The sequence below is a fragment of the Oncorhynchus gorbuscha genome, linkage group LG10, assembly GCF_021184085.1.
Source record: "Oncorhynchus gorbuscha isolate QuinsamMale2020 ecotype Even-year linkage group LG10, OgorEven_v1.0, whole genome shotgun sequence".
Lineage (NCBI taxonomy): Eukaryota > Metazoa > Chordata > Actinopteri > Salmoniformes > Salmonidae > Oncorhynchus > Oncorhynchus gorbuscha.
This window is the reverse complement of record NC_060182.1, coordinates 45,167,597-45,190,824: the sequence shown is the minus strand read 5'-3', so window position 1 is coordinate 45,190,824 and position 23,228 is coordinate 45,167,597. Positions and strand designations below refer to the sequence as shown.

The 23,228-nt window shown below is 46.3% G+C and overlaps 1 protein-coding gene across 2 annotated transcripts in view; it reads right to left on the bottom strand.

Annotated features, from left to right (window-relative positions):
* Window positions 1-2,108: 2,108 nt before the first annotated feature.
* Window positions 2,109-23,228, bottom strand: part of LOC124046172 — a 34,802-nt gene continuing 13,682 nt past the window's right edge. For both annotated transcript variants that reach the window (XM_046366255.1, XM_046366256.1), the window contains 5 exons: window positions 14,510-14,684; window positions 13,490-13,588; window positions 13,307-13,398; window positions 2,991-3,131; window positions 2,109-2,678 (listed from right to left, as the gene is read on the bottom strand). In XM_046366255.1, the coding sequence (XP_046222211.1) occupies window positions 2,424-2,678; window positions 2,991-3,131; window positions 13,307-13,398; window positions 13,490-13,588; window positions 14,510-14,684 (762 nt within the window). In that variant the 3' untranslated portion in view covers window positions 2,109-2,423. The remainder of the gene's footprint in view (window positions 2,679-2,990; window positions 3,132-13,306; window positions 13,399-13,489; window positions 13,589-14,509; window positions 14,685-23,228) is intronic.

Sequence of the window (23,228 nt, the reverse complement as noted above, 5' to 3'; positions counted from 1 at the left end):
TTATTTTTTAATTCTGCAGATTTTTAAGGGGTTGCTGCAGAACCCTCAGCACCCCTACTTCGCGTGGCTATTGTTCAGTCAGGATCCAGCTCAAATTTCATCCTTGAAATTGGGCACTGGTCAAGGAGAACGTTTAGTATTTTTTTTAAAATCAAGTCCAGGGGAGGGTCATGTAATTTAATTTGTAATTGATAACATTTGTAGAATTAGTTGCTTATTAGGCTATATCGATGTGTGCCTAATGCCACCCCCTTATCTCTGCTTCTCCGCAATATCAAGTGTGCCTATAGGCTATTTAGCGTGGGCTCAAGCAAAGGATCAAATCAAATCAAATTGTATTTTTCACATGCGCTGAATACAACAATGCAGTTTAAAGAAAAAAATTAATATGTAACAAATAGTTAAGAAGCAACAATAAAATAACAGTAGTGAGGCTATATACAGAGGGTTCCGGTAGGCTACCAAGTGCATGCTCTGAGAAGCACAAAGCAAAGTTATATATTTATAAGATAGCTGATGGGGTTGTGGGTTTGATTTCCATGTGAAAAAAGTATGACAATGTATGCCATCACTACTGTCAGTTGCTCTGGATCAGAGTGTCTACTAAAAAAGGAATGAATAGACCACTTCACTTTTCACATAGCAATAAGTTGCATTTAAAAGTATTTCAAGAAACTGGAAAACATATATCAAGCAAGTATTTTTATATTCCACCAGTATTATCAGATTAACTGTTTTGTACAGATAACTAATCAGACTCAAGTTACAAATGCCGGTAGGCACGGGGCCTTTACTAGTCCTGTTTTAGCAGACAAATATAGATGTTTTTTTAACTTTTTTAAATTCTGCAAATCGCAGAAAGATTTCCTGCGGCTATGCCCCCTGCAGCCCTTGACTAGTGAAGCAGTGCACAGGAAACTTGTACATCAGCAAGGGGCTGACGTTTGATCAAATTGTTCCCCCTTGTGGCATATTGACAGAACTTTACACTTGACAAGCTACGTGATCCATACACAGTACCATTATTGTATCACCAACACGATTTCTGAACTCCAAATCCACCCTTGGCCACTACCTGAAGCACTGCTGTAGATCTTTGGTTTAAGCTGGAGTATTCGCTCTTCCGTGATTTCTGACAGCGAGGGTGGAATTCTGGCCATTTAACAAGACAATACATACAATACAACTTTATTTTCCATGTTACAGCGAACAACCCCTGATAGCACGGTCTCTGGACAGCACACATCACATACAGTTGAGACAAGCAAGGGGTTAAGCTGCTGTGCAGTGCCCCTGGATGGAGAGCATGTTGTGGGGGTGTAGCCCCTTTACACTCGCACCCGTGTACAGGTTGAAAATGGCAGATTTGGGCAGTTGTATAAAGTACTTAAGTAAAAATACATTAAATTGCTACTTTAGTAGTTTTTGGGGTATATGTACTTTACTTTACTATTTATATTTTTGACAACTTTTACTTCTACTTCATTATATTCCTATAGAAAATAATGTACTTTTTACTCCATACATTTTCCCTGACACCCAAAATGACATTTTGAATGCTTAGCAGGACAGGAAAATGGTCAATTTCACTCACTTATCAAGAGAACATCCCTGGTCATCTCTACTGCCTCTAATCTGCTTCATTTGTAAAGTGTTGGAGTGATGGAGTGTTGGAGTGATGGCAAAAGCCTATTAGACTATTGAGATGTACTCTTCAAGAAGAGCGTGTCTGTCTTCTCCTTTGAGCAGTCTATAATTGGTTGCGTTACCCTGCTCAGACGTTTTATGCGTTAACCAATGGTTGCTTGCCACATCATTGACTTGCTTTAACATATGTGGTTAGATGATATGTAAAATACCTATCCAGGCATTGTAAGATCTGGCAGGTGTCAGCAACGCTTGAACAAAGGAAAATGCCCTATATCTTCATTTGATGTCCGGGGGTTTTTACCCTTTGGAACGCTGCACCAATCAGGGCCTGTCTAACCAGAATGACCCCGCCCACAAATCTGCATATAATTGCACCCACTTCAACTAATTCGGCTATTGCGGTTGTGCCTTTGAAGACTAAACATTAAAAAGAATTCGCTGCTCATTTTAAAGGAGCTTTTATTCATCCACAGACGGTTTGATCTTAATAAAAAGATGGACAATGACAACACAATCTGTCCAAGGTTGATACAAAAACGTTTACTCTGTATATAAAAACACACACACACACCCACACACACCTACACCAGATATCAGAGCAACAGTCTTTCTTTTATTCATTGCGGTTCTTTCACACATCCCTAAATATACTGTATTTACATCATCATTAAAATCAACTGAATCTCCACTCAAACAGCCAGAGGAAAAAAACATAGCAATATAGTTTTAGAGAAGTTTCTTGTCCCAGTCCATCCTACCATCCCAGCCCTCCATCACATATGAGGGATGGTTCCAGATCCAGGCAGCAGATCCGGTTTGTCTCCTCCCGTCCCCCCACAGGCTTTCCCCTCCCTGGGGCTCTCTAGTCCCTGGAGGCCCCCGATCATGGAGCCCAGGGTGCCGAAGCTGCTGGCACAGTGCTCCACCTGGGCTGACACGGACACGCACAGGGCCCCCTGCTGGGCCTTGGAGCCCTGAGGCACGGGAGTGGTAGCATTCTCACTGAGGCTCTGCACTGTCACACAGGACTGAGTACAAGAGAAGGAAGGAAGAGAAGGAAGGGGTAGAAGGATGGTAGGTAGGAAGGAAGGAAGGAAGGAAGGAAGGAAGGAAGGAAGGAAGGAAGGAAGGAAGGAAGGAAGGAAGGAAGGAAGGAAGGAAGGAAGGAAGGAGAGATGGAAGTGAGAGGAAGGGAGAGTGGCAGAGAGAGAGAGGGTAGGAGAAAGAAAGAAAGATAGGGGTGGAAAAAGTTGAGAGCTAGTTCCAATTTTGGGCTGATAATCAACAGGTGTAATACATTAATGTACAAACACAGTTTGCCTAGGGTGTAATGCACTCACGTTCGCCATAGAAATGTCGCTCCCCACCAATGTCTTCTTTTTTCTGGCTAGATTGGGGTTCCAGTGGCACACAAGACTGTCGTTCTGAACACTGTAGTTCTTGTGTCCGATCAGCCAATATGTGTTCATTTTCCCTTTACCCTGGGAGAGAGGCGGATATAATACTTTAGATGATTTAGTATGCTCACTTTATTTTAAGATTGCGCAGTAATGTATACTGAATCTTGAAATCAGCTGAATGCAACAACAGCTTTAAGCACAACTTTTGTCTATTCGTAGCCTTTAATATCCCTCCAGAAAAGTGGAGTAGCTCAGATAATGACTGTTGAACAACTCATTTACAATCCGACAGGATATCAGGATAATGAGGAAGTCAACTGTCATCACACCAACATAGAAGAGAGAAGTGGTGTGTAATGAACTGTAAATAGAATCATTTTCATTGAGTGCTGGTGAAGTGTTTAATTATGTGGAGTCGATCCAGACTCTAATTAACTAACAAGTTAAAAGTGACTCAAAGCCCTCAGTGTGACTCATTGACCCATTAGAGCAGGGGTGTCAAACTTATTCCAGGGAGGGCCTAATGTTGTTTTTTTTTTTTTCCCTATCAATTAAGACCTAGACAACCAGGTGAGGGGCGGTCCTTACTATTCAGTGACCTTAATTCATCAATCAAGGACAAGGGAGGGGAAAAAACCCTCAGCCTGCCGTGGAATGAGTTTGAGCAAAGGATGATATACACGGAGTGTCCAAAACATAAGGAACACCTTCCTAGTATTGAGTTGCACCCCCTTTTGCTCTCAGAACCTCAATTCGTCAGAGCATGGATTCTACAAGGTGTTGAAAGCATTCCACAGGGATGTTGGCCCATGTTGACTCCAATGCTTCCCACAGTTGTGTCAAGTTGGCTGGACGTCCTTTGGGTGGTGGACTATACTTGATACACACAGGAAATGGTTGAGCGTGAGAAACCCAGCAGCGTTTTATTTTTAGATTGAACCTTTATATAACTAGGCAAGTCAGTTAAGAACAAATTCTTATTTACAATGACGGCCTATCTCAGCTAAACCCGGACAACGCTGGGCCAATTGTGCGACGCCCTATGGGACTCCCAATCACGGCCGGATGTGAACCAGCCTGAATCACAGTTCTTGACACACTCAAACTGGTGCGCTTGGCACCTACTACCATACCCTGTTCAAAGGCACTTAAATATTTTGTCTTGCCCATTCACCCTCTGAATGGCACACATACACAATCCATGTCTCAATTTTCTCAAGACATACAATGATTGAAGTGGATTTAACAGGTGACATCAATAAGGAATCATAGCTTTCACCTGGATTCACCTGGTCAGTCTGTCATGGAAGGAGCAGGTGTTCCTAATGCTTTGTACACTCAGTGTAAGTGGTATGTATCAATCTGAGTGGTCATAACTTACATTTACATTTACATTTAAGTCATTTAGCAGACGCTCTTATCCAGAGCGACTTACAAATTGGTGCATTCACCTTATGACATCCAGTGGAACAGTCACTTTACAATAGTGCATCTAAAACTTAAGGGGGGGGGGTGAGAGGGATTACTTATCCTATCCTAGGTATTCTTTAAAGAGGTGGGGTTTCAGGTGTCTCCGGAAGGTGGTGATTGACTCCGCTGTCCTGGCGTCGTGAGGGAGTTTGCTCCACCATTGGGGGGGCCAGGGCAGCGAACAGTTTTGACTGGGCAGAGCGGGAGCTGTACTTCCTCAGTGGTAGGGAGGCGAGCAGGTCAGAGGTGGATGAACGCAGTGCCCTTGTTTGGGTGTAGGGCCTGATCAGAGCCTGGAGGTACTGAGGTACCGTTCCCCTCACAGCTCCGTAGGCAAGCACCATTGTCTTGTAGCGGATGCGAGCTTCAACTGGAAGCCAGTGGAGAGAACGGAGGAGCGGGGTGACGTGAGAGAACTTGGGAAGGTTGAACACCAGACGGGCTGCGGCGTTCTGGATGAGTTGAAGGGGTTTAATGGCACAGGCAGGGAGCCCAGCCAACAGCGAGTTGCAGTAATCCAGACGGGAGATGACAAGTGCCTGGATTAGGACCTGCGCCGCTTCCTGTGTGAGGCAGGGTCGTACTCTGCGGATGTTGTAGAGCATGAACCTACAGGAACGGGCCACCGCCTTGATGTTGGTTGAGAACGACAGGGTGTTGTCCAGGATCACGCCAAGGTTCTTGGCGCTCTGGGAGGAGGACACAATGGAGTTGTCAACCGTGATGGCGAGATCATGGAACGGGCAGTCCTTCCCCGGGAGGAAGAGCAGCTCCGTCTTGCCGAGGTTCAGCTTGAGGTGGTGATCCGTCATCCACACTGATATGTCTGCCAGACATGCAGAGATGCGATTCGCCACCTGGTCATCAGAAGGGGAAAGGAGAAGATTAATTGTGTGTCGTCTGCATAGCAATGATAAGAGAGACCATGTGAGGTTATGACAGAGCCAAGTGACTTGGTGTATAGCGAGAATAGGAGAGGGCCAAGAACAGAGCCCTGGGGGACACCAGTGGTGAGAGCGCGTGGTGAGGAGACAGATTCTCGCCACGCCACCTGGTAGGAGCGACCTGTCAGGTAGGACGCAATCCAAGCGTGGGCCGCACCGGAGATGCCCAACTCGGAGAGGGTGGAGAGGAGGATCTGATGGTTCACAGTATCGAAGGCAGCCGATAGATCTAGAAGGATGAGAGCAGAGGAGAGAGAGTTAGCTTTAGCAGTGCGGAGCGCCTCCGTGATACAGAGGAGAGCAGTCTCAGTTGAATGACTAGTCTTGAAACCTGACTGATTTGGATCAAGAAGGTCATTCAGAGAGAGATAGCGGGAGAGCTGGCCAAGGACGGCACGTTCAAGAGTTTTGGAGAGAAAAGAAAGAAGGGATACTGGTCTGTAATTGTTGACATCGGAGGGATCGAGTGTAGGTTTTTTCAGAAGGGGTGCAACTCTCGCTCTCTTGAAGACGGAAGGGACGTAGCCAGCGGTCAGGGATGAGTTGATGAGCGAGGTGAGGTAAGGGAGAAGGTCTCCGGAAATGGTCTGGAGAAGAGAGGAGGGGATAGGGTCAAGCGGGCAGGTTGTTGGGCGGCCGGCGTCACAAGACGCAAGATTTCATCTGGAGAGAGAGGGGAGAAAGAGGTCAGAGCACAGGGTAGGGCAGTGTGAGCAGAACCAACGGTGTCGTTTGGAACGAGGATCGGATGTCGTCGACCTTCTTTTCAAAATGGTTGACGAAGTCATCTGCAGAGAGGGAGGAGGGGGGGGGAGGATTCAGGAGGGAGGAGAAGGTGGCAAAGAGCTTCCTAGGGTTAGAGGCAGATGCTTGGAATTTAGCGTGGTAGAAAGTGGCTTTAGCAGCAGAGACAGAGGAGGAAAATGTAGAGAGGAGGGAGTGAAAGGATGCCAGGTCCGCAGGGAGGCGAGTTTTCCTCCATTTCCGCTCGGCTGCCCGGAGCCCTGTTCTGTGAGCTCGCAATGAGTCATCGAGCCACGGAGCGGGAGGGGAGGACCGAGCCGGCCTGGAGGATAGGGGACATAGAGAGTCAAGGGATGCAGAGAGGGAGGAGAGGAGGGTTGAGGAGGCAGAATCAGGAGATAGGTGGGAGAACTTCAAAATCATATCTTATTAAACTGTCAAGAGGAGTGAAACAAGGTTGTCCACTATCGGCATATATATTTATTATGGCCATCGAAAAGTTAGCTATTCAAATTTGATCCAACAATACCAAGGGGCTAGAAATCCAGGGCTTATTAAAAACAAAGGTGTCATTGTATGCTCATGACTCATGTTTTCTTTTAAATCCGCAATTTGGATCCCTGCACAGCCTCATAGAAGATCTAGATTATTTTTATAAACTCTCTGGATTACCATCAAACTACGAAAAGTATTATAACTATGACACTAATATTATCATAGTTATCATACATATCATATTTACTTATGGCCCTGCTTACAATATTTTTTTAAAAATGGGCAAAACATATTCCACTTTATTTGGAAAAGCAAGCCAAACTAAATTAAATGGGACTATTTATATAATGAATATGAATTCAGAAGGCTGAGATTATTAGAGGCATTAGATCATTTGTTTTGGTACTGTAGCTTTTTATTGGTTGCAGGTTCAGGAATAGCTGAAGAATTGCAACATTTACCTGGAGCTAAGTCTGCAAATAGCACCGCTGGATTACTTGAAAAGCCATTGTCAATCGATCAATAATATAACAATACTCCTAATAAACACGTTTATCTTTAATTTACAATCTGTAGAAACTATGAGAATACAAACTTTCTGAACTTTTCTTAACCATTACAGCACAGTTGAAAAATATATAGCAATTAGTAATCAAAACTGGATGGTTTTCAGAGATAGATGGGAGGGGTTGAGGGTAGCTGAAGGGCGTTGGAGTAAAATTAAATAAAAACAAATAAAAAAAGATAACTAATGTAAAATATACTGCATCTGTAAAATGTATATGCTATGTACAGTGCATTTGGAAGGGATTCAGACCCCTTCCCTTTTCCACATTCTGTTACATTACAGCCTTATTCTAAAATGGATTAGCTAGAATTTGTAACGTATTGTACGTTTTGAAAATACATAACATATAATTGAACTCAGCAAAAAAAGAAAGGTCCCTTATTCAGGACCCTGACTTTCAAAGAATATTCGTAAAAATCCAAATAACTTCACAGATCTTCATTGTAAAGGGTTTAAACACTGTTTCCCATGCTTGTTTAATGAACCATAAACAATTAATGAACATGCACCTGTGGAACGGTCGTTAAGACACTAACAGCTTACAGACGGTAGGCAATTAAGGTCACAGTTATGAAAACTTAGGACACTAAAGAGGCCGTTCTACTGACTCTGAAAAATATCAAAAGAAAGATGCCCAAGGTCCCTGCTCATCTGTGTGAACGTGCCTTAGGCATGCTGCAAGGAGGCATGAGGACTGCAGATGTGGCCAGGGCAATAAATTGCAATGTCCGTACTGTGAGATGCCTAAGACAGCGCTACAGGGAGACAGCATGGACAGCTGATCGTCCTCGCAGTGGCAGACCACGTGTAACAACACCTGCACAGGATCGGTACATCCGAACATCACACCTGCGGGACAGGTACAGGATGGCAACAACAACTGCCCGAGTTACACCAGGAACGCACAATCTCTCCATCAGTGCTCAGACTGTCTGCAATAGGCTGAGAGAGGCTGGATTGAGGGCTTGTAGGCCTGTTGTAAGGCCGGTCCTCACCAGATATCACCGGCAACAACGTTGCCTATGGGCCCAAACCCACCGTCGCTGGACCAGACAGAACTGGCAAAAAGTGCTCTTCACTGACTAGTCTCGGTTTTGTCTCATCAGTGGTGATGGTCGGATTCGCGTTTATCGTCGAAGGAATGAGCGTTACATGGATGCCTGTACTCTGGAGCAGGATCGATTTGGAGGTGCAGGGTCCGTCATGGTCTGGGGTGGTGTGTCACAGCATCATCGGACTGAGCTTGTTGTCATTGCAGGCAATCTCAACTCTGTGCGTTACAGGGAAGACATCCTCCTCCCTCATGTGGTACTCTGTGGAACTTGTTCAGTTTATGTCTCAGTTGTTGAATCTTATGTTCATACAAATAATTACACATGTTAAGTTTGCTGAAAATAAACGCAGTTGACAGTGAGAGGACATTTCTTTTTTTGCTGAGTTTACAAATGGTCATTTATAACATACGAAATGGGTGATGGACAGCACAAATGTGTACATACCATACAAAACGTAACATATCATACTAAAAGGAGTGTCTTGGATTTACATAAAGAACAATACGAAATACTCTGAGACCAGATTGAGATAGATCATTCACTACTGGAGTGCTATTGTGAATTGGCAAGGATACATCGTAAAAGGTTATCTGTCAATGGAGCTTCCTTCCCTTCATATCCAATATGGAACAACTCCTTGTTTGCCACAGGTGGAAAGACACTGGCTAATATTACCTGGCAACGCCAAAACATCAGGGGGCAGTTTGTAAGGGACGGAAATATTATACCATTCCAACAGCTGATATCAGAGTTTGGCCTGAATAATATAGCATTTCTACATTATTTACAGCTCAATGCTGTGTATTTCCTCCAGGGTTACTGATGTGGGATCTAAAAATGCTTAAGACAACAAACTGAGGGATGTTGCTATTGGTAAAGGAACGGTTTCCGCCCCATAGAAGCTGATTCGCCCACCAGGACTATGACAATGGGCTAGATGTTCACTGGAACACTATCAGAACATGTAAACCATAGAACATAACCTAAATATATCAGTTCATAACCTAATGAATCAATTGTTTTTTATGTTGTAGACGCATGTATGCTGGTCCTGGTGATTGTGGGTGCACTCGCCTCCATGCAGGCCTGGTCCATCCCGTCTGTGGAAAATCGCTTTGCGTGCATAAATATGTCAGAGTCTAGATATGAAGTCATTGTTTTAGCAGTATCCACATCGTTTTTAAACTACAGGAACAATAAACTATGGAACAATAAATCAGCACAATCTACTTTCTCGGTTTTTCCAAATTGCAAGCGTCTTGGGAGCTAGAATTGGATGTGCAGTGCCTTCAGAAAGTATTCACACCCCTTGACTTTTTCCACATTTTGTTGTATTATGGCCTGAATTGAAAAATGATTAAATAGAAATTGTTTGTCACTGGCCTACACACAAATCCTCATAATTTCTGAAATGTCTTGAGTCAATAAGTATTCAATCCCTTTGTTATGGCAAGTTTTAATTTGTTCAGGGGTAAGAATATGTTGAACAAGTCACATAATAAGTTGCATGGACTCACTCTGTTTGCAAGAAGTGTTTAACATGATTTTTGAATGACTACCTCATCTCTGTACCCCACACATCTGTAAGTCGAGCAGTGAATTTCAATCACAAAGACCAGGGAGGTTTTCCAATGCCTCGCAAAGAAGGGCACCTATTGGTAGATGGTCAAAATAAAATAACAAATCCCTTTGAGCATGGTGAAGTTATTAATTACACTTTGGATGGTGTATCATTTCACCCAGTCACTACAAAGATATATGTGTCCTTCCTGTCTCAGTTGCCGGAGAGGAAGGAAACCGCTCAAAGATTTCAACATGAGGCCAATTATTATTATTATATTATTAAAACAGTTACAGAGTTTATTGGCTGTGACAGGACAAAGCTGAGAATGGATCAACAACATTGTAGTTACTCCAAAATACTAACCTAAATGACAAAGTGAAAATAAGGAAGCCTGTACTCTCACGACTTCCGCCGAAGTCGGCTCCTCTCCTTGTTCGGGCAGCGTTCGGCGATCGATGTCACCGGCTTTCTAGCCATCGCCTCACCATTTTTCATATATCCATTTGTCTTGTCTTGTTTTCATACACACCTGGTTTTCATTGCCCAAAATCAATCTAAATTTAATTTAACCCTCTGTTTCCCATCGTGTTTTGTGTTTAATTGTTTTCATGTCAAGCAATGTTCTTTAGAGGCGGTAAGGTAGCCTAGTGGTTAGAGCATTGGACTAGTAACTGCAAGTTCAAATCCCTGAGCTGACATGGTACAAATTTGTCATTCTGCCCCTGAACAGGCAGTTAAGCCACTGTTCCGAGGCTGTCATTGAAAATAATAATTTGTTCTTAACTGACTTGCCTAGTTAAATAAAGGTAAAATATAAAAAAACGAGCTATACTTTATTTTTATTAATCTTTTTGAGCGCGTTTGTTTTGTTGTGCTCCCGGTTTGAAACTAAATAAAGTGCGCTTCTTCACGAAAAATAAACTTGAGGAGGCGGGTGAAGTGGAGGACCGAATGTAGCCCTGACGCAGGGATTCGGAGACATATGTTTCCATAGCAGCGTCTACCAGGAGGTCTATCGCCCCGTCGATGATGTGGTAAATGAGTCGCCTTCTTTTTGGAGAAGGCGAGAGCCAAATCGGCAAATCGGCACCAACGGAAACCCCTAAACACCTACCTGAGTACTCTCGCGACCACACCGTGAGAGCCCTCTGTGACCAAGAAACAGTGGGGTTATGACAAGCTAACCAGGGTAGGCCCAGAACCACGGGAAACGCAGGAGTCAATGAGGAAGAGACTAATTCTCTCTGTATGACCCCCCCTGCGTCACCATGCCCAAAGGTGCGGTGACCTCCCTAATCAACCCTGACCTTAATGGACGACTATCTAAGGCGTGAACGGGGAAGGGCACATCCACAGGAACGATGGGGATCCCTAAACTATAGGCTAAATCGCTATCAATAAAATTCCCAGCCGCGCCTGAATCGATGAGTGCCTTATGCTGGGAATGCGTGGAAAACTTAGGGAACGTGACAGACACAAACATATGAACAACAGAGGACTCTGGGTGATAGTGGTGCCGGCTCACCTTGGGTGGTGCCAGAGAGCCCTGCCTGCTGCTTCGCTTCCCAGAGGAACCAACCCGGCACCGAACAGCAGTGTGACCTCTGCGGCCACAGATGGTACACTAACGTGAACCCCCTCCGGTCTCCCTGCGCACCTTCCCTCCCAGCTCCATGGGTATCGGAGAGGGAGTGTGGGAGGGTGGAACCACCAGACCCCGATCTGAACGTCTGCGAATAGCCAGCAGGTTGTCCAGCCGGATGGACAGGTCCACCAACTGGTCAAACGTGAGGGTGGTGTCTCTGCTGGCCAGCTCCTGATGGACATCCTCACGCAGACTACAGCGATAATGGTCGATCACAGGGCCCTGTTGTTCCATCCCGCACCGGCAGCCGGGTCCTAAACTCCAGGGTGAACTCCTGGGCGCTCCTCGTCTCCTACCTTAGATGGTAGAGGAGCTCTCCCGCCGCTTACCCTCGGCTGGTGGTCGAGACGAGGGCGGACACCCTCTCACAATCCGATGGAGCCGGGTGGACGGTGGCCAGATAAAGGTCTAACTGCAACAAGAACTCCTGGCAGTTCGCAGGCCGCCCGTGGTATTCCTGGGGCAAGGAGAGAGGGATCCCACTGGGTTCAGGCGGGAAAGGGGCGCTCAGGGGAGATCCCGGTTGTGCTGGTGGAGGCGCTGGAAGAACTTCCTTTCTCTCGCAGCGGTCCATTCTCTGGACAACTCGATCCATGGCGGCGCCAAGATGGTAGAGCATAACAGCATGATCCTGGACGCGCTCCTCCACCTCAATGGCCGGGGTACCCTCTCCTGCTGACTCCATAGTTGTGGTCAGAGATTCTGTAATGGGTGCATGTCGGTGGCAGGGAAGTCAGGCGCAGGAAAACAAAATTGGTATAAACGGAGTCGTTTAATAAGTGCTCATACAACTCCAAAACCAAAATAATCAAAAATAATGTAAGTGGTTACAAAACCCGTCGCACACCGACACATGAATTGCACATACATACAATAAAACAATCTCCAACAAGGACATGAGGGGAAACAGAGGGTTAAATACACAACATGTAATTGATGAGATTGGTACCAGGTGTGAAGGAAGACAAGACAAAACCAAACCAATGGAAAATGAAAAATAGATCAGTGATGGCTAGAAGGTCGGTGACGTCGACCGCCGAACACCGCCTGAGCAAGGAGGGGACCGACTTCGGCGGAAGTCGTGACAAGAGCACTCAAGACCTCAGACTGGGGCGAAGGTTCACCTTCCAACAGGACAACGACCCTAAGCACACAACCAAGACAACGCAAGAGTGGCTTCCGTACAAGTCTCTGAATGTCCTTGAGTAGCCCAGCCAGTGTCAGGATTTGGCCAGGGTTGTTGTTGTGTCAGGCAGTTAGCAAGTTTGGCAGGCTACTAATGACTAAATTAATTTGACTGCTGTCATGACTCGTTACCGCTAGTGTGGCGGTAATACGATCACCGTAAAAGCCCTACAGACGACTCATACTAAATTCTTCCACTGCTCTGCCGTTTGCTACATACCTTAGTCTGAAACTGCCATCATCGTCTTTTGTGGTGACCAGGGGCACGAGGGGTGTTGCACAAAAAGTCTTCAGCAATTGGATCGTCTCTAACCAATCAAAGCCAATGACGATTTTTCAAACTGCTGCTTTACCCATGTGTGTTCTGGCTCTGGCCCAACCCATCGGTTTCTGGACCAAATGTATTCATACTCTGTGAAGTGCTCAGATCCAGACTCATTCCGGAGAAGAAACCGTGGGCATGGCGTAGTGTTTGGACAGATGAAGATGAAGCCTATTCCAGGACTAAAAATGGAAGTATATTTCCCTCTTAGAGAACTTATGCTATATTATGCTATATTCCCCAGTGTCAATAGATGAGCCTTACCTTCACCTCGATCTCTCCTCTCAGCTGGAGCTCGTAGGCACCGTCCTTCATTAGAGCCAGGTATACGGCTGAGCTGGCGTGGATCCTCTGAGCTGACACACACACACACACAGAGAAAAGTGGAATGCTTGTACGAAAAGAGAGGAGAGTGTGTGTGTGTGTGCACGCATGCCGTACACCTACGCAGGCTGGTGGACTCCATTCTAGAGGCTGTGTTGACAGTATCTCCAAACAGGCAGTATCTGGGCATCTTGTAGCCGACAATACCTGCCACACATGGACCTGGTGCAAGGAGAGCAAATGAAGAGAAAGACAAGCCTGCTACACCATAATATACTCACTGATATTTACTTTGGTAATAACCCTAGGTTATAGATAGATAATCAGGATATAGACTGAAATCAAACCTACCACAGCAATAAGTATGCAATATATAGTATATACACTGAGTGTACAAAACATTAGGAACACCTTCCTAAAATTGAGTTGCGCCCCCTTTAGCCCTCAGAACAGCCTCAATTGTTCGGACGATGGACTCCACAAGGTGTTGAAAGTGTTCCACAGGGATGCTGGCCCATGTTGACTCCAGTGCTTCCCACGGTTGTGTCAAGTTGGCTGGATGTCCTTTGGGTGGTGGACCATTCTTGATACACACAGGAAACAGTTGAGCGTGAAAAACCCAACAGCATTGCAGTTCTTGACACACTCAACCAAGTGAGCCTGGCACCTACTACCATACCCCGTTCAAAGGCACTTAAATATTTTGTCTTGCCCATTCACCCGCTGAATGGCACACATAAACAATCCATGTCTCAAGACTTAAAAATCCTTCTTTAACCTGTCTCCTCCCCTTCATTTACACCGATTGAAGTGGATATAACATCAATAAGGGTTCATAGCTTTCACCTGGATTCACCTGGTCAGGCTATGTCATGGAAAGAGCAGATGTTCCTAATGTTTTGTACACTCAGTGTATATTACCACACATAAAGTTCCCCCTCAGGAAATGCAAATGGTTTGAATTGAATGAAATATTGCTTGCGTACCCATGTCTGAAAACTCAAAGCATCAGCCTGTTAGGTGAGTTTATCAGGTACTTTTCCAGCACCTAAAACTATTATGTGATTTGAACATGGGTAAGAAAGGTGAGTGTGGGTGTGTGGTGTGTGTGTGCGTGCGTGCGTAATGTGTGTGACCTCTCACCTGTGTGTATGCCTGCGCGAAGCTGCAGTCTCTTGTTGGGCATGTGGGGGATTGCCACCTGTCGAACTGCTGCCACCAGGTCCAGCGACATTTTGGCGATCTCATCTGCGTGCTTGTCCCCATTCCTCTCAGGCAGCCCACTCACCACCATGTAGGCATCGCCTATCGTCTCCACCTGCGGGAGCAAATAAAAAGGGTCCACTCTGTCAGGATTTGGCCAGGGTTGTTCCGGTTTTTGGTCACTAGATGCCCCCATTGTAACCGGGTCCTGACACACTCATGATAAGTGAATTTCAGATAGGTCGGAAACATCGCAATACTCACCACTATTTAGTATGAAGTGACTTATTGGTCATGCATACTAAATAATATGCTAGTATGTAGATTGGGACATAGGTCGTATCCGATTACACATAATTGTGTTTTAAATAGTAGGCGCTTTGAGTATGTAAAAATAGAAAGTTTTACAGCTTTAAATGCCAGGATGTCACACTTTGTGGTGGCTTATTTCTGTATTTACCAAATGAGGAGAAACACATTTCACACACCAGTCAGAGTTATACTTATACTACTTTTTTAATAATAAGAGCTTTGCAATAGCATTTGACTTTCAATGATGCACTATCTCTAATGAACCATTGAAAGTGACCTCAGAAAATTACAAAGATCTTTTATAGCCAAGATACACCCCTCTGAACCTACATGACGAACCAAAGATCTTAGGAACAGTTCACAAACAAAGACTTTTACTTGATAGAGAGGAGTATCCCATAGCCAGATAGCATTCACTATAAATTATCATTCAGTTTGGTCCCTAAGACGAGGTTCTAATCTCGTTCCTGGTACTTCATAGCACAAATACATTACCTCATGTTATCTGGAATGCTCTTTAGGTTTTATCTCCCAAAGACATCGTAAATCTCCTCTGTCAGTGCACTCATAGAGGGTCATCCTCAGTGGAACACACACACAATAGTTAACAGAATACTCTATTCTGTCGAATAAAACAACCATTATAATGCAATACAAGCATTATTATAACATCATTGTTACGGATACAGTTATCCTGTGTGTATCCTGTGTGTGTTTCTTTTCTCTCCTTCTCCCCTCACAGGTGAAAACCATCACTCCCCAATCAGTCAACAATCAATCATCAATCAGAAGACACACCTCCTCCTATTTCCTGACCTATCACAGCTCCTTCCCCATGGTTTAAAAACCCCATCATTTGTTTGTTCTAAAGCTCAGCTCAGCTCAGCTCAGCTCAATCTCTAGCTCAATGTCTGTAGGTCTCTGTGTTTCACTCTCGCTTTGTGTCTTAACCTCTCTTTTGTTTAAAGCACCTCCATAGCACTTTGTCATCACCTGTGAGTATTGTTTTTGGTTATGGTGTTTGTTTGTTTGCTGGTGGGAAAAGGGGAAACCAAGACAAGTCGCCCATGGGCATACACTACCCGTAGGTGAACTTTGTTAAATACACTAGTTAGAACAGGGCGGACCTGTCATGTTTTGTCATATATTGTCTTGTCCTTGTGCTTTCCCTTCTGTTCGTTTCCCCCTGCTGGTCTTATTAGGTTCGTTCCCTTTTTCTATCCCTCTCTCTCCCCCTCCCTCTCTCTCTTCTCTCTATCGTTCCGTTCCTGCTCCCAGCTGTTCCTCATTCTCCTAACTCACTCATTTACTCTTTTCACACCTGTCCCCTATTTTGCCCTCTGATTAGAGCCCCTATTTCTCCCCTTGTTTTCCGCTTCTGTCCTTGTCGGATCCTTGTATGATGTTCGCTGTTCTGTGTCCTTGTCTCGCCCTGTCGTGTTTTGTCTTCTCCAGATGCTGCGTGTGAGCAGGTGTCTTAGTCTGCTACGGTCGGTGCCTTCCCGAAGCAACCTGCAGTCAATGGTCGAGTCTCCAGTCTGTCCTCGTTACTACGAGTGGATTTAAGTTTTTTCCTGTTTTGTTTTCTTCTTGATTTATCCAGGATTATTACTTTTGTCATATACTGGAATAAAGACTCTGTTTTTGTTAAGTCGCTTTTGGGTCCTCATTCACCAGCATAACAGAAGGATCCGACCAAGAATGGACCCAGCGACTACGGATTCTCGTAACACTGCCGTCGAGATCCAGGGAGCTATGCTCGGCAGACACGAGCAGGAATTGTCTGCTGCTCGTCACGCCGTTGAGACCCTGGCCGCTCAGGTTTCCGACCTCTCAGGACAGTTTCAGAGTCTTCGTCTCGTGCCACCAGCTACTTCCTGGTCTTCCGAGTCTCCGGAACCTAGGGTTAATAACCCACCATGTTACTCGGGGCAGCCCACTGAGTGCCGCTCCTTTCTCACCCAGTGTGATATTGTGTTCTCTCTCCAACCCAAAGCACATACTCAAGAGAGAGCTCGGATTGCTTACGTCATTTCACTCCTTACTGGTCGGGCTCGAGAGTGGGGCACAGCTATCTGGGAGGCAAGGGCTGAGTGTTCTAACAATTATCTGAACTTTAAAGAGGAGATGATACGGGTTTTTGATCGTTCAGTTTTTGGTAGGGAGGCTTCTAGGGCCCTGGATTCCCTATGTCAAGGTGATCGATCCATAACGGATTACTCTATAGAGTTTCGCACTCTTGCTGTCTCTAGTGACTGGAACGAGCCGGCGTTGCTCGCTCGTTTTCTGGAGGGACTCCACGCTGAGGTTAAGGATCAGATTCTCTCCCAGGAGGTTCCTTCCAGTGTGGACTCTTTGATTGCACTCGCCATCCGCATAGAACGACGGGTAGATCTTCGTCACCGAGCTCGTGGAAGAGAGCTCGCGTTAACGGTGTTCCCCCTCTCCGCATCGCAACCATCTCCTTCCTCCGGCTCAGACTGAGCCCATGCAGCTGGGAGGTATTCGCATCTCGACTAAGGAGAGGGAACGGAGGATCACCAACCGCCTTTGCCTCTATTGCGGTTCTGCTGGACATTTTGTCAATTCATGTCCAGTAAAAGCCAGAGCTCATCAGTAAGCGGAGGGCTACTGGTGAGCGCTACTACTCAGGTCTCTCCATCAAGATCCTGTACTACCATGTCGGTCCATCTACGCTGGACCGGTTCGGCTGCTTCATGCAGTGCCTTGATAGACTCTGGGGCTGAGGGTTGTTTTATGGACGAAGCATGGGCTCGGAAACATGACATTCCTCTCAGACAGTTAGGGAAGCCCACACCCATGTTCACCTTAGATGGTAGTCTTCTCCCCAGTATCAGATATGAGACACTACCTTTAACCCTCACAGTATCTGGTAACCACAGTGAGACCATTTCCTTTTTGATTTTTTGTTCACCTTTTACACCTGTTGTTTTGGGTCATCCCTGGCTAGTATGTCATAATCCTTCTATTAATTGGTCTAGTAATTCGATCCTATCCTGGAACGTTTCTTGTCATGTGAAGTGTTTAATGTCTGCTATCCCTCCTGTTTCTTCTGTCCCCTCTTCTCAGGAGGAACCTGGTGATTTGACAGGAGTGCCGGAGGAATATCATGATCTGCGCACGGTCTTCAGTCGGTCCAGAGCCAACTCCCTTCCTCCTCACCGGTCGTATGATTGTAGTATTGATCTCCTTCCGGGGACCACTCCCCCTCGGGGTAGACTATACTCTCTGTCGGCTCTCTAGGATTATTTGTCTGTTTCTCTCGACGCCGGCACCGTAGTGCCTTCTTCCTCTCCCGCCGGAGCGGGGTTTTTTTTTGTTAAGAAGAAGGACGGTACTCTGCGCCCCTGCGTGGATTATCGAGGGCTGAATGACATAACGGTTAAGAATCGTTATCCGCTTCCCCTTATGTCGTCAGCCTTCGAGATTCTGCAGGGAGCCAGGTTCTTTACTAAGTTGGACCTTCGTAATGCTTACCATCTCGTGCGCATCAGAGAGGGGGACGAGTGGAAAACGGCGTTTAACACTCCGTTAGGGCATTTTGAGTACCGGGTTCTGCCGTTTGGTCTCGCTAATGCTCCAGCTGTTTTTCAGGCATTAGTTAATGATGTACTGAGAGACATGCTGAACATCTTTGTTTTTGTCTACCTTGACGATATCCTGATTTTTTTTCACCGTCACTCGAGATTCATGTTCAGCACGTTCGACGTATACTCCAACGCCTTTTAGAGAATTGTCTCTACGTGAAGGCTGAGAAGTGCGCCTTTCATGTCTCTTCTGTCACATTTCTCGGTTCTGTTATTTCTGCTGAAGGTATTCAGATGGATCCCGCTAAGGTCCAGGCTGTCAGTGATTGGCCCGTTCCAAGGTCATGTGTCGAGTTGCAGCGCTTTCTAGGTTTCGCTAATTTCTATCGGCGTTTCATTCGTAATTTCGGTCAAGTTGCTGCCCCTCTCACAGCTCTTACTTCTGTCAAGACGTGCTTTAAGTGGTCCGGTTCCGCGCAGGGAGCTTTTGATCTCCTCAAGAAACGTTTTACGTCCGCTCCTATCCTTGTTACTCCTGACGTCACTAAACAATTCATTGTCGAGGTTGACGCTTCAGAGGTGGGCGTGGGAGCCATTCTATCCCAGCGCTTCCAGTCTGACGATAAGGTCCATCCTTGCGCTTATTTTTCTCATCGCCTGTCGCCATCGGAATGCAACTATGATGTGGGTAACCGCGAACTGCTCGCCATCCGCTTAGCCCTAGGCGAATGGCGACAGTGGTTGGAGGGGGCGACCGTTCCTTTCGTCGTTTGGACTGACCATAAGAACCTTGAGTACATCCGTTCTGCCAAACGACTTAATGCACGTCAAGCTCGTTGGGCGTTGTTTTTCGCTCGTTTCGAGTTTGTGATTTCTTATCGCCCGGGTAATAAGAACACCAAGCCTGATGCCTTATCCCGTCTCTTTAGTTCTTCTGTGGCTTCTACCGATCCCGAGGGGATTCTTCCTTATGGGCGTGTTGTCGGGTTGACTGTCTGGGGAATTGAGAGACAGGTTAAGCAAGCACTCACTCACACTGCGTCGCCGCGCCCTTGTCCTAGTAACCTTCTTTTCGTTCCTGTTTCTACTCGTCTGGCTGTTCTTCAGTGGGCTCACTCTGCCAAGTTAGCTGGCCATCCCGGCGTTCGAGGTACACTTGCTTCTATTCGCCAGCGGTTTTGGTGGCCTACTCAGGAGCGTGACACGCGCCGTTTCGTGGCTGCTTGTTCAGATTGCGCGCAGACTAAGTCAGGTAACTCTCCTCCTGCCGGTCGTCTCAGACTGCTTCCCATTCCTTCTCGACCATGGTCTCACATCGCCTTAGACTTCATTACCGGTCTGCCTTCGTCTGCGGGGAAGACTGTGATTCTTACGGTTGTCGATAGGTTCTCTAAGGCGGCACATTTCATTCCCCTCGCTAAGCTTCCTTCCGCTAAGGAGACGGCACAAATCATCATTGAGAATGTGTTCAGAATTCATGGCCTCCCGTTAGACGCCGTTTCAGACAGAGGTCCGCAATTCACGTCACAGTTTTGGAGGGAGTTCTGTCGTTTGATTGGTGCTTCCGTCAGTCTCTCTTCCGGTTTTCATCCCCAGTCTAACGGTCAAGCAGAAAGGGCCAATCAGACGATTGGTCGCATATTACGCAGCCTTTCTTTTAGAAACCCTGCGTCTTGGGCAGAACAGCTCCCTGGGCAGAATACGCTCACAACTCCCTTCCTTCGTCTGCTACCGGGCTATCTCCGTTTCAGAGTAGTCTGGGGTACCAGCCTCCTCTGTTCTCGTCCCAGCTCGCCGAGTCCAGCGTTCCCTCCGCTCAGGCGTTTGTCCAACGTTGTGAGCGCACCTGGAGGAGGGTGAGGTCTGCACTTTGCCGTTACAGGGCGCAGACTGTGAGAGCCGCCAATAAACGTAGGATTAAGAGTCCTAGGTATTGTCGCGGCCAGAGAGTGTGGCTTTCCACTCGTAACCTTCCCCTTACGACAGCTTCTCGTAAGTTGACTCCGCGGTTCATTGGTCCGTTCCGTGTCTCCCAGGTCGTCAATCCTGTCGCTGTGCGACTGCTTCTTCCGCGACATCTTCGTCGCGTCCACCCTGTCTTCCATGTCTCCTGTGTCAAGCCCTTTCTTCGCGCCCCCCGTTCGTCTTCCCTCCCCTCCCCCGTCCTTGTCGAGGGCGCACCTATTTACAAGGTACGTAGGATCATGGACATGCGTTCTCGGGGACGTGGTCACCAGTACTTAGTGGATTGGGAGGGTTACGGTCCTGAGGAGAGGAGTTGGGTTCCATCTCGGGACGTGCTGGACCGTTCGCTGATTGATGATTTCCTCCGTTGCCGCCAGGATTCCTCCTCGAGTGCGCCAGGAGGCACTCGGTGAGTGGGGGGGTACTGTCATGTTTTGTCATATATTGTCTTGTCCTTGTGCTTTCCCTTCTGTTCGTTTCCCCCCTGCTGGTCTTATTAGGTTCGTTCCCTTTTTCTATCCCTCTCTCTCCCCCTCCCTCTCTCTCTTCTCTCTATCGTTCCGTTCCTGCTCCCAGCTGTTCCTCATTCTCCTAACTCACTCATTTACTCTTTTCACACCTGTCCCCTATTTTGCCCTCTGATTAGAGCCCCTATTTCTCCCCTTGTTTTCCGCTTCTGTCCTTGTCGGATCCTTGTATGATGTTCGCTGTTCTGTGTCCTTGTCTCGCCCTGTCGTGTTTTGTCTTCTCCAGATGCTGCGTGTGAGCAGGTGTCTTAGTCTGCTACGGTCGGTGCCTTCCCGAAGCAACCTGCAGTCAATGGTAGAGTCTCCAGTCTGTCCTCGTTACTACGAGTGGATTTAAGTTTTTTCCTGTTTTGTTTTCTTCTTGATTTATCCAGGATTATTACTTTTGTCATATACTGGAATAAAGACTCTGTTTTCGTTAAGTCGCTTTTGGGTCCTCATTCACCAGCATAACAGGACCACCCACTGTATTTTTGGTTAGTTAGTTAGTTGTTGTTAAAGTAGGCTAGTCTAGCTTAGGGGTGTGTTTTTGTATATTTATTGTTTCTTTCCTTGGGTCCAGCTCAGCCCCTTTTCCTGCTCCCCCCCATTACCGTGTGTTTATAAATAAACCTAGAGTTTGACGGTAGATCTCTGTTGTCGTGGTTATTTCGTGCACACTTTTACTTTGTCACAATAATAATTTGCATGAGTTATGTTACGGGTCTCATTACCATCCCCCCTAGACTGTCGGGCCAAAAGGGATTCGTAACATAAGTGGGGGCTCGTCCGGGATCTGTCATAACTGACACCCATGCCGCTCATGTAGATTGTTGTAGTGGTATAGTTCAGTGTTGAGCGTCATAGCTGAAGTAGCATTAGTGTTTGCTATTTTCTTTGGCACTTGTGAAGTAGTGTAAAATGACTACTTTTGATTTGAGGTCCTTTTTGGATAACCCTTCGTGGGAGGTTTTTGACAAATGTCGTAGAGTTGATTTAATGACCTTGGCTGACCATTATACAGTATCGATTCTGCAGAGTTTAGTTAAGGCGGAGGTTAAACGGCTAGTATTAAATGTATTGTTGGAAGAGCAGGTGCTTGTGTTACCGCTGCCTGAGCCTACTACCCCTGTAGCGGATGTTGCTGCTCCTGTAAGCCCATTGGTGTCTGATAATGAGGGTGAGGCTAAAACACCAGCCACATTGTCCCGTTTTGATCCACTCTCCCCACTGTCAAATGGTGATGCCAGGAGGGATGTCCGTTTAGCACAGTTCCAACTGGAGGTGGAAGAGAGCCCAAATTAGGCAAGAGACTCTCCAGTTGGAGATGTGTATAATAGAGGCAGAAAAAGAACGAGAACAACGGCATTTGGAGATGTGTAAAATTGAGGCAGACAGAGAACAAAGGCAGTTGGAGTTCAAAATGCGCCAGATGGAACTGGAGGCAGAGACAGCGAGGCTAGCCTCCGGTCCTACTGTGCCTGTTTGTGAGCCGTCCTCACCTACTGTGTCCTCAAACACGTTTGACATTAGTAGGCAGATTGCCTTAGTACCTTTGTTCAGAGAGTCAGAGGTTGACTCCTATTTTTGTGTATTTGAGCGTATAGCCGTAGCATTGAAATGGCCTGAAGAGGTATGGTGCCTATTACTTCAGTGTAAATTAACTGGTAAAGCCCAAGAGGTTTTGTCAGCGTTACCTCTGGAGGACAGTTTGAATTACGAAGTGGTCAAAGCTACTGTTCTTCGTGCCTATGAGCTTGTGCCTGAGGCATACCGACAGAGATTTAGGTCTCATAGAAAGTCTTCTAGTAAGACTTATGTGGAATTTGCTAGAGACAAGGGAAATCTGTTTGATAAATGGCATGCTGCTAGTAAGGTAACTGATTTCAACTCTCTCCGGGAGTTAATCTTGTTGGAAGAGTTTAAAAATTGCTTACCCGAACGCATTGTAGTTTACCTAAACGAACAGAAAGTATCCTGTTTGGCAGAAGCGTCTGTGTTGGCAGACGAGTTTGTGTTGACGCACAAGAGTGTGTTTTCGGCTCAAACTGAGAGTAGAGCCACTGAGTTTCCTACCTTTAGCCCTAGTCGGCCAGCAGTAGTATATCAAGCACGCCAGAAGAATGAGCGTCCCTGTTTCTATTGTCATAAAGTAGGACATATGATTAATGATTGCTTCCTGCTTAAACGCAAACAAGGGATGCCTCTTCGTGCCAAGCCACCAACAGGTGTTGCTCTAATTCGTACGGTTAAGAGGTCGTCAACAAAACAGGTGCCTCAGGGTAACTGTAGTTTGAAAGTCTCAGTCCCCGACCGCCGTTATGAACC